This window comes from Salmo trutta, chromosome 13 (genome assembly GCF_901001165.1).
Source record: "Salmo trutta chromosome 13, fSalTru1.1, whole genome shotgun sequence".
In the NCBI taxonomy this organism is placed as follows: domain Eukaryota; kingdom Metazoa; phylum Chordata; class Actinopteri; order Salmoniformes; family Salmonidae; genus Salmo; species Salmo trutta.
Window position 1 is genome coordinate 60792113 of NC_042969.1, and position 11503 is coordinate 60803615.

The 11503-nt window shown below is 43.3% G+C and overlaps 1 protein-coding gene across 1 annotated transcript; it reads right to left on the minus strand.

Moving 5' to 3' along the window:
* Positions 1–7131: 7131 nt before the first annotated feature.
* LOC115206226 (pannexin-1) lies at positions 7132–10682 on the minus strand. Its single transcript, XM_029772935.1, has 8 exons — positions 10095–10682; positions 9804–9919; positions 9472–9656; positions 9092–9278; positions 8871–8971; positions 8568–8787; positions 7519–7837; positions 7132–7413 (listed from the first exon to the last, which is right to left on the minus strand). The coding sequence occupies exons 1-8, from the start codon at positions 10273–10275 to the stop codon at positions 7328–7330; spliced, it is 1395 nt and encodes a 464-aa protein (XP_029628795.1). The 5' UTR covers positions 10276–10682; the 3' UTR covers positions 7132–7327.
* Positions 10683–11503: the final 821 nt, after the last annotated feature.

Consider the following 11503-nt stretch of genomic DNA (forward strand, 5'->3'; position numbering starts at 1 on the left):
TATATTCGTTCTACATCATACATTTCTATCTGAACGTTGGACAACGTATCTCATGCTGAACGTGGCCGTGATAAAATGTGGACTGGCTAGTTAATTGTAACAACGTTTGAAGCAATGGCTGTTTGTCCCACCGAGTTCATCCAATAACCATTTACTTTATTTATAAAATGTATTTCTACATGGACTTTTACGTTGTGTGTGTGTGTGAGTCACGCCCGTTCCCCCAAAGTGCTATTATACTGCCTTTAGGTTCCCATTCCTCCTGTTGCGTCACTAATGTCAATACATATATCTGTTTATCCACAAAAACATATGCACCATATGATGGCTTCCAGAACCAGAAAGCTTATTTCTGGACTAAAAAGGACTTCTGCATGCTCCACATGTAAAAATAACAGTTCTGGGTCTTTCAATAAATAATGGGGCCTGTGTGTGACATTGGGATCAACATCTCAAAATGGTTTGAAACTAAAATAAACATGATTTTCATGCAGTTCCAGATGTATTTAGAGTAATAAAAGTGAATATACAGTTGAAGTCGGAAGTTTACATACACTTAGGTTGGAGTCATTAAAACTCGTTTTTCAACCACTCCACAAATTTCTTGTTAACAAACTTTCGTTTGGGCAAGTCGGTTAGGACAGATACCTTGTGCATGACACAGGAATTTTTCCAACAATTGTTATTAGACAGATTATTTCACTGCATCACAATTCCAGTGGGTCAGAAGTTTACATACAATAAATTGACTGTGCCTTTAAACAGCTTGGAGAATTCCAGAAAATGATATCATGGCTTTAGAAGCTTCTGAAAGGCTAATTGTCATCATGAGTCAATTGGAGGTGTACCTGTGGATGTATACTGCTCAAAAAAATAAAGGGAACACTTAAACAACACATCCTAGATCTAAATGAAAGAAATAATCTTATTAAATACTTTTTTCTTTACATAGTTGAATGTGCTGACAACAAAATCACACAAAAATAATCAATGGAAATCCAATTTATCAACCCATGGAGGTCTGGATTTGGAGTCACACTCAAAATTAAAGTGGAAAACCACACTACAGGCTGATCCAACTTTGATGTAATGTCCTTAAAACAAGTCAAAATGAGGCTCAGTAGTGTGTGTGGCCTCCACGTGCCTGTATGACCTCCCTACAACGCCTGGGCATGCTCCTGATGAGGTGGCGGATGGTCTCCTGAGGGACCTCCTCCCAGACCTGGACTAAAGCATCCGCCAACTCCTGGACAGTCTGTGGTGCAACGTGGCGTTGGTGGATGGAGCGAGACATGATGTCCCAGATGTGCTCAATTGGATTCAGGTCTGGGGAACGGGCGGGCCAGTCCATAGCATCAATGACTTCCTCTTGCAGGAACTGCTGACACACTCCAGCCACATGAGGTCTAGCATTGTCTTGCATTAGGAGGAACCCAGGGCCAACCGCACCAGCATATGGTCTCACGAGGGGTCTGAGGATCTCATCTCGGTACCTAATGGCAGTCAGGCTACCTCTGGCGAGCACATGGAGGGCTGTGCGGCCCCCCAAAGAAATGCCACCCCACACCATGACTGACCCACCGCCAAACCGGTCATGCTGGAGGATGTTGCAGTCAGCAGAACGTTCTCCACGGCGTCTCCAGACTCTGTCACGTCTGTCACATGTGCTCAGTGTGAACCTGCTTCATCTGTGAAGAGCACAGGGCGCCAGTGGCAAATTTGCCAATCTTGGTGTTCTCTGGCAAATGCCAAATGTCCTGCACGGTGTTGGGCTGTAAGCACAACCCCCACCTGTGGACGTCGGGCCCTCATACCACCCTCTGGTATGAGGGCCCGTTTCTGACCGTTTGAGCCTGTTTCTGACCGTTTGAGTCTGTTTCTGACCGTTTGAGCAGACACATGCACATTTGTGGCCTGCTGGAGGTCATTTTGCAGGGCTCTGGCAGTGCTCCTCCTGCTCCTCCTTGCACAAAGGCGGAGGTAGCGGTCCTGCTGCTGGGTTGTTGCCCTCCTACCGCCTCCTGATGTACTGGCCTGTCTCCTGGTAGCGCCGCCATGCTCTGGACACTACGCTGACAGACACAGCAAACCTTCTTGCCACAGCTCGCATTGATGTGCCATTCTAGATGAGCTGCACTACCTGAGCCACTTGTGTGGGTTTTAGACTCCGTCTCATGCTACCACTAGAGTGAAAGCACCGCCAGCATTCAAAAGTGACCAAAACATCAGCCAGGAAGCATAGGAACTGAGAAGTGGTCTGTGGTCCCCACCTGCAAAACCACTCCTTTATTGGGGGTGTCTTGCTAATTGCCTAGAATTTCCACCTGTTGTCTATACCATTTGCATAACAGCATGTGAAATTTATTGTCAATCAGTGTTGCTTCCTAAGTCGACAGTTTGATTTCACAAAAGTGTGATTGAGTTGGAGTTACATTGTGTTGTTTAAGTGTTCCCTTAATTTTTTTGAGCAGTGTATTTCAAGGCCTACCTTCAAACTCAGTGCCTCTTTGCTTGACATCATGGGAAAATCTAAAGAAATCAGCCAAGACCTCAAAGAAAATTGTAGTCCTCCAGAAGTCTGGCTCATCCTTGGGAGCAATTAACAAGCGCCTGAAGGTACCACGTTCATCTGTGCAAACAATAGTATGCAAGTATAAACACCATGGGACCACGCAGTTGTCGTACCTTTCAGGAAGGAGACGTGTTCCGTCTCCTTGAGATGAACGTACTTTGGTGCGAAAAGTGCAAATCAATCCCAGAACAACAGCAAAGGACCGTGTGAAGATGCTGGAGGAAACAGGAACAAAAGTATCTATTTTCACAGTAAAACGAGTCCTATAGACATAACCCGAAAGGCCGCTCAGCAAGGAAGAAGCCACTGCTCCAAAACCTCCATAAAAAAGCCAGACTACTTTTTGGAGAAATGTCCTCTGGTCTGATGAAACAAAAATAGAACTGTTTGGCCATAATGAACATCGTTATGTTTGGAGGAAAAAGGGGGAGGCTTGCAAGCCGAAGAACACCATCCTAGCTTAAGGACAAAGTCAAGGTATTTGAGTGGCCATCACAAAGCCCTGACATCAATCCTATAGAAAAATGTGTGGGCAGAACTGAAAAAGCATGTGCGAGCAAGGAGGCCTACAAACCTGACTCAGTTACACCAGCTCTGTCAGGAGGAATGGGACAAAATTCACCCAACTTATTGTGCGAAGCTTGTGGAAGGCTAGCCAAAACATTTGACCCAAGTTAATCAATTTAAAAGGCAATGCTACCAAATACTAATTGAGTGTATGTAAACTTCTGACCCACTGGGAATGTGATGAAATAAAAAGCTGAAATAAATCACTTCTATTATTCTGACATTTCACATTCTTAAAATAAAGTGGTGACCCTAACTGACCTAAGACAGGGAATTTTTACTAAGATTAAATGTCAGGAATTGTGAAAAACTGAGTTAATGTATTTGGCTAACGTGTATGTAAACTTCCGACTTCAACTGTATGCAAATTGGCCCCAAACGCCACTTAAACAACATAGGCCTAGATCCTTTAAATCAGGGCAAATAAAGACATTGGCAAGTCAAATTCAATGACTCAGGTATTTTTTCCAAGCATTTCATTGTAATATAAGGACCTCCATGTTATACAACTGTATAATTTATACAATTGTACACATAGGGCCTAATATAACCCCTCCCCCCAAAAAGCATGCAAAACGTAGCTCATTGCCACTAAGAGTAATGCATTATTTAGACCTTGCCAATCCATTGATATTTTGAATATCACTACATTCAAAAATAATGTAGAAATTTCTTGACTACATTGATAGGCTACAGTAAAATCACCATGCATGCAGCCAATGTGGCCGACCCAGGGACACATAAATCCAAGAATAGGGGTAGCATTAATCTCACGTCGCTGTTTTTATAATGAGAAAGTAGGCCATTTCAAGCTCCTTGTATTGCTTAAAATTGCAGGTGTAACATGGTAAACAAAATGTATATTTGACATGTTTCATTACCAGATCATATTACATAGCCACTAACTTTGGGTGTTGCGCAATAATCCATAAAACATAATTTCACACAGTAGACACAGTGTACAACCCCAGGCAGAGAAACAAGTACTCATTACCTTAATGCTTTCACTGTTAATAAATGTAAAGGTGACCTGGCTGTAAATCAAGCAAACAACAGACGATCAACATCAAGTCGCTAGGGATATCGCCAGCGTAACTAATGAGACTCCAAAATATTCTTGACATTCCTCCTGAACACCTTTTTTCCAGCACTTGGGCAGTTGTGATAGGGCATGCGATGAAACAACAGCTGTTCGTCACTTGACTGTCATTCGGGAAATTCCTTCCTGGATCAGATGTGACATCACGGCGTAAATAAATCAGCTGGACACCAAATGTGCATCCAACAAGTATTATGCATAATTATTTTAGAACCACGTTAACGACTGTATCGATTTAGGTTTTAAGTATCAAGGTAAGGTGACTCAGAAGCATTAGATTGTGTAATTGCATACAACATTTTGGATTTGTGTGCCCATGAAAACTGTTTTCACCGCATAACATTGACACGAAATGTTACTAGTTACACTGCATTTCTGAGATCTAAAAAAAAAAAAAAAAAGTCCAATGGCTAGATCCAGGATTCTTACTGGGTTCAAGTTTAATGTCTAATTTAACAGATTAATGCTTAATATGATATAACAACAACTTACATTGCCATAACTGCAAGGACATAAAAAAATTATTTCATGTCACATGATTTTGGACAAATCCATCAAGGCACCAACCATGATAAAGGGTTAAACATAGGTTTTAAATCAACTCATGAATTTTATTGAATATAGCTATGAACCCTGCTTATATCTCCAAAAATTGGCAGATTATTATCAATGACTTATCAACAGCTGTTACAAGTTGTCCAGTGTAAGAAATCCTCAGTGATACTCTAGTTTATAGAAAGACCCTTCTGCAGACAGTATACCGCCACCACACACACGCCTTGGGCAGTATGGCTTTCAATATAGGAAGATACCCAGAAATGGCTTGTCCGATTCAAATCCCTGATCTCGTCAAAGAAACTATAAGATTTTTGGCTAGTACCACTGCCGTTAGTTAATACAACGCTGTCCCATTGGCATTACACCCAAGTTATAGACTGTTTTCTCTGCTACCGCATGGCAAGCAGTGCCGGAGCACCAAGTCTAGGACCAAAAGGCTCCTCAACAGCTTCTACCCCCAAGCCATTAAGACTGCTGGACAATTTATAAAAATCGCCACCGGACAATTTACATTGACACACCCCCCACCTGTACACTGCTGCAACTCGCTGTTTGTTTGTTACCTATGCATAGTCACTTCGCCCCCACCTACATGTACAGAATACCTCAACTAGCCTGTACCCATGCACACTGACTCGGTACCAGTGCCCCCTGTATATAGCCTCGTTATTCTTATTGTGTTACTTTTTATTTTAGCCTACTTGGTAAATATTTCTTCTTCTTGAACTGCAGTGTTGGTTAAGGGCTTGTACAGTTGAAGTCGGAAGTTTACATACACTTAGGTTGAAGTCATTAAAACTCGTTTTTCAACCACTCCACAAATTTCTTGTTAACAAACTATAGTTTTGGCAAGTCGGTTAGGACATCTACCTTGTGTCATGCATAATTTTTCTAACAATTGTTTACAGACAGATTATTTTACTTAAAATTCACTGTATCACAATTCCAGTGGGTCAGAAGTTTACATACACTAAATTGACTGTGCCTTTAAACAGCTTGGAAAATTCCAGAAAATGATGTCATGGCTTTAGAAGCTTCTGAAAGGCTAATTGACATAATTTGAGTCAATTGGAGGTGTACCTGTGGATGTATTTTAAGGCCTACCTTCAAACTCAGTGCCTCTTTGCTTGACATCATGGCGAAATTTAAAGAAATCAGACAAGACCTCAGAATTTATTTTTAGACCTCCACAAGTCTGGTTCATCAGTGGGAGCAAGTTTAAACCCCATGGGACCACGCAGCAATCATATCGCTCAGGAAGGAGACGTGTTCTGTCTCCTAGAGATGAATGTACTTTGGTGCGAAAAGTGCAAATCAATCCCAGATCAACAGCAAAGGACATTGTGAAGATGCTGGAGGAAACAGGTACAAAAGTATCTATATCCACAGTAAATCGATTCCTATATCGATGTAACCTGAAAGGCCGCTCAGCAAGGAAGAAGCCACTGCTCCAAAACCACCATAAAAATGCCAAAATACGGTTTGCAACTGCACATGGGGACAAAGATTGTACTTTTTGGAAAAATGTCCTCTCGTCTGATGAAACAAAAATAGAACTGTTTGGCAATAATGACCATCGTTATGTTTGGAGGAAAAAAGGGGAGGCTTGCAAGCCGAAGAACACCATCCCAACCGTGAAGCACGGGGGTGGCAGCATCATGTTGTGGGGGTGCTTTGCTGCAGGAGGGACTGGTGCACTTCACAAAATAGATGGCATCATGAGGGAGGAAAATTACGTGGATATATTGAAGCAACATCTCAAGACATCAGTCAGGAAGTTAAAGCTTGGTCGCAAATGGGTCTTCCAAATGGACAATGACCCCAAAGTTGTGGCAAAATGGCTTAAGGACAACAAAGTCAAGGTATTAGAGTGGCCATCACAAAGCCCTGACCTCAATCCTATAGAAAATTTGTGGGCAGATCTGAAAAAGCGTGTGCGAGCAAGGAGGCCTACAAACCTGACTCAGATACACCAGCTCAGTCAGGAGGAATGGGACAAAATTCACCCAACTTATTGTGCGAAGCTTGTGGAAAGCTACCCAAAACATTTGACCCAAGTTAAACAATTTAAAGGCAATGCTACCAAACACTAATTGAGTGTATGTCAACTTCTGACCCACTGGGAATGTGATGAAAGAAATAAAAGCTGAAATCATTCTCTACTATTATTCTGACATTTCACATTCTTAAAATAAAGTGGTGATCCAAACTGGCCTAAGACAGGGAATTTTTTTACTAGGATTAAGTGTCAGGAATTGTGAAACTGAGTTTAAATGTATTTGGCTATGGTGTACGTAAACTTCCGACTTCAACTGTAAGTAAGCATTTCATGGTAAAGTCTACACTTGTTGTATTCGGCGCATGTGGCAAATAAAGTTCGATTTGAATACAACTCTGTCCCATTGACATCAAGACATTTCTGGTTCACCTTAGTCTGAGTTGTTTAGATAAAGGCTTCTTGGGTCTGGGTCTTAGAACCTCTGGTTTCTAGTGTCCCACAACCCACTGGGGCTGTTCCTTCATGGCAACGATCAGATAATTCGCTGTCGGACCGCCCCCTCGTCACTCCGCCTTCCGCCTGTCATTGCACTGTTGCCTGGCAACAGAGCAGAGAATTCTGGGGGGAAACAGAACATTATGAATTTCAGTTTGCAATTTCATTTCCCATCATTCCAATTCTGCTTCCTCTCCCCTTCCTCCCTCCTCATCTTTTCAGACTCACCTGTCATTTCAGTGGCACTGGTCTGGCTTTGGCATGAGTCTGGGGAAGCTGGGCTGGGGGCTGGGGCCTTGCTACTAGCCTCCCCAGCGGCAGGGTTAGCATTAGCAATATGGTTAACTTTAGCAATAGGGTTATCATTAGCTTTAGCATTAAGGCTAGCATTTGCATTGGTGGTTTTGTCACTAGCATTGAAGGTAGCTGCGGTGCTCCTCTTTCCGTCCGTGACATCAGTCTTCACCAGACATAGCATCTGAAGCAGTCCCATGGCGTCAAAGTCCTCCCCCTCACACACACCCCTCCTCCTCAACAACTCCAACACCTACAACACAGAGCTATACAGTTACACACACAGAAACAGGTTTGGCAGAGCCTTCAAATCCTCCAAAAGTTATACAGCTGCACCATTGAGAGCATATTGACTGGCTGCATCACTACTTGGTATGGCAACTGCACTGGGGCCGAGCTCCCTGCCATCCAGGACCTCTATATCAGGCGGTGTGAAAGGAAGGCCCGGAAAATTGTTGAGGTCTCCAGCCACCCAAGTCATAGACTGTTCTCTCTGCTTCCACGCAGCAGTACTGGAGCAACCAGTCTGACACCAACAGGCTCCTGAACAGCTTTTATCCCCAGGCCATAAGACTGCTAAGTAGCTAACAAAATAGCTACACAGACTATCTACATTGACCCTTCTATTTTTGCACTAACTCTATGCACACTACACACACAATTAATTTGCTCTCTCACACACATTCTTACTGACTCTACACGCACTCACTGCTGCAACTCTGTTTATCATGTGTATCCTGATGCCTAGTCACCTTACACACACACACACACGCACACACACACACGCACACACACACACGCACACGCACACACACACACATATATATATATTGTTCTCCTTGACTATTTCCTATAGTATTACTGATACTCATTATTGCATTGTTGGGAAAAAGCAAGCAAGATAGGCATTTCACTGTACTTGTGCATGTAACAATAAAAACTTGAAACTCCACCACCTACAACACAGCGCTATACACACACACCTTCATGTACTTGTAGGACTTGAGCTCGCTGAGGTTTTCTTCCAGGAAGAGGAAGTAGAGCGTCAGGTCATCCCATTGGCCCTGCGGGAGGGGCAGAACACTGATGGTGGGCAGTGATTGGTAGGACTTCAGGAAATGGGTGTGTGATTGAAAGAAGGGGCGCAGAGCGGAGTATATCACCACGGGAACCAGCATGGCGTACACCAGCAGGTTAACAAAGCTGAAATCACAATTCAGTAAACTTTATTTCAAAAGAGAACAACAAAAATGACTGGCTAAAAGATAAAAAGGTGGTGTAAAAACCTTAGCAAAGTAAATACTCCCACGGCGACCAGCTTGCACTGTAATTGGTCGGGGATTGAGGTGTCATTGGCCAGGAGTCCGGTGCGCAGGGAACAGCCGAACTGTGGGGAGGATCACAATGTAGGACCAATAAGATAACTCAGATAACTCACAGCACAAGATCAATAAGTTAGGATCAGTTATGACTAGACCCACTTGGTCAGTGGGTCAGGGTTAGTTACCTGGTCAGTGAGGGAGGCGAGGCGGAGGTAGTAGCCCAGGTAGACACAGGCCAGAAGCAAGGTGAGCAGGTTGAGGCCTCGACACAGCAGGTAGCGCCACAACACCACGACACTCCTCCTCTTGGTCAGCAGATACTGCTCCACCACCGGGTACATGAAACAGCCCTCAGTAGGGTCGGACGCACCACTGGAGGGAGAGACAGAGAGAGTTAGCAGTGGTGGAAGACAGAACTATAGTAATTGCTGGAATGGATGAATGGAACAGTATCAAACACTTCAAATGTTCTCCATGTGTTTGACTACGTTCCATTAATTTCATTCCAGCCATTCAGTCTGTTTCTTCTGATTGGTGCCTAATGAATACAACCTAGTTAGCCTACCTGTCTGTGTGTTCCCCAGCAGTGGCCATGCGTTTTGCCAGAGTTACAGCACGATTGTAGCAGCGGTCGAGCTCTTCTATGATGAAGCTAAGGTCTGACTGAAGCAGAGGAGAGGCAGAGAAACGCCAGAACACCGCTGGACTATACATAATTACTGCTACCAACAGCAGGATATAGGGGAAGAACTGAGAGAGCGGGGAAAGGGAGAGAGAAAGGAGGGTGGACAAAGGGCGAGAGGAAGAAGAGGCAGAGAGAGAGAGGAGAAAGGTTAAGTGTTAGTTCCCTGTGTGTGTCCTTGTGTAGCCATAAGTGTATATCTGTGTGTGTGTTACCTTGTGTAGCCATAAGGGTAGTGTGTGAGTGTGTAGGGCTGCCCAGCAGTAGGAGTCTACATACATGGCCTGACGCCAGGAAAAGTTAGCTGGAGGGAAACAGCTGATCTGAACACCTGGGAGAGAGACAGAAACACACACACACACACACACACACACACACACACACACACACACACACACACACACACACAAACACACACTGAATAATAATCACTAAATGATACCATCATAATTGAGTGATTAATTAATACACACAAGTAACCTCCCCCACAACCGTGACCTACTCACCCACAGAGACCTCCTGGGCGAAGGCTAGAGAGATAAGGAGGAGAGGGAGTCCCACCGCCACGCATGTCACCATCTTGTCCATGGCTAGCTCAGTGCGCACGGCGCGGTACCTTGCCTGACCCGGCTCCTTCAGGAGGAAATCGCTGAACACATACTCTGTAGCGACGTGGGCGATAGCCATCTCTGGCTCTGTTGTCTACTTAGCAGAGATCGACCCACTGTTACTTTTCTAAACTAGTTTACCCTCGTCCCTCACTGCAGTTGAAACTGAAAGACGTGTAAAAGACGCACCATTGAAATGTTGACAACAGCTAGCTAAGCCACCGGTAAAATTAATGTAACTAGTGTGGCTGACCCAACTACATAAATTAAGCCATGCTGTGAATTTAGCTAGCTAAATAAACTTTCTGGTTGAAATGAGCTACCTATGTTGTAAAATCCTTGGCGGTGCACAACAAAGCAACTGCTGTGAACCAATGTAAATGCTAGAGTTGTATGTCCTTTCTGGGAGAGGGTAGGGCCGTCGCGTAGGTTGTGTATATAAGACGTCCCAAGGATTCCGGATATAAGGTATACCTAAATGTTAACCCTTAGCCCCGCCCCAATAATTTCCCAGTGTGCCTTGCCTTTTGGATTGAATTGTAGAGTTTACCACCCATTACTGTATTTGTTAGTGATTGAGAGATACTTCTTGAATTCGTTCATTTCCCGTTCTGTGGTTTTAATAGTTCCGAGGTGAGTTAGTTTACATGTAACATCAGGCTTGTTTGTACCTCGGTTAAGAACAGTGAGAGGAAGCTACCTAAGCTATTTAAACTGGAACAACTATTTCAGTCGTGCAAAAATTCAATGATTGGAGTAGTTTGGAAAAAAACGTATTTATTTTTGTGTAGCATAACATTTAATCAATCACTCAGTGTACATGCAAAACACAGATATTAAAAACAATTTTTAAAAATCAATCTGCAGTAGAGCATGCTGGGGAATTTTTTTATATATCATATATATTTTAAATGTAGTTGGTGACTTCTCATTTAGTTTTGAGTCCATACCACAAACATTTTAAGTAATAATGACTTTTCATTGACTTTGAACATTTTTTTTAAAATAGTGTAGTCCCTTGCTTTCTTTATTATTTCCTTTTTTCCCAAATGTCTTTCACTGTGTCACCTGAATCACTCGCAAAAGGCAACAGGACACTGCAGTTGCACTGACTTAAACTGTTCCATCCTCTCTGCATGCACTGTAGCTACTGTACATGTTGTTATTAGATGTCTGCTCTTACCTGAGGGAGAGAGTGTGAGGGGTCCTGAGAATACAAAACATGCTCTTTCCATAACATAGTCTGACCATGTGAACGCTATGATCCCTTATTGATGTCACTTCTTACATTTACGTCATTTAGCAGA

What these genes read in the sequence shown, in the direction of transcription:
- LOC115206226 (XM_029772935.1), bottom strand. Translation starts at nt 10,275, where the DNA reads ATGGCTATCGCCCACGTCGCTACAGAGTATGTGTTCAGCGATTTCCTC. An exon ending in TACCCTTATGGCTACACAAG is followed by an intron (nt 9,657 to 9,803) that starts GTAACACACACA and finishes CCGCTCTCTCAG; the next exon opens with TTCTTCCCCTATATCCTGCT. An exon ending in GGAGTATTTACTTTGCTAAG is followed by an intron (nt 8,788 to 8,870) that starts GTTTTTACACCA and finishes TTGTGATTTCAG; the next exon opens with CTTTGTTAACCTGCTGGTGT.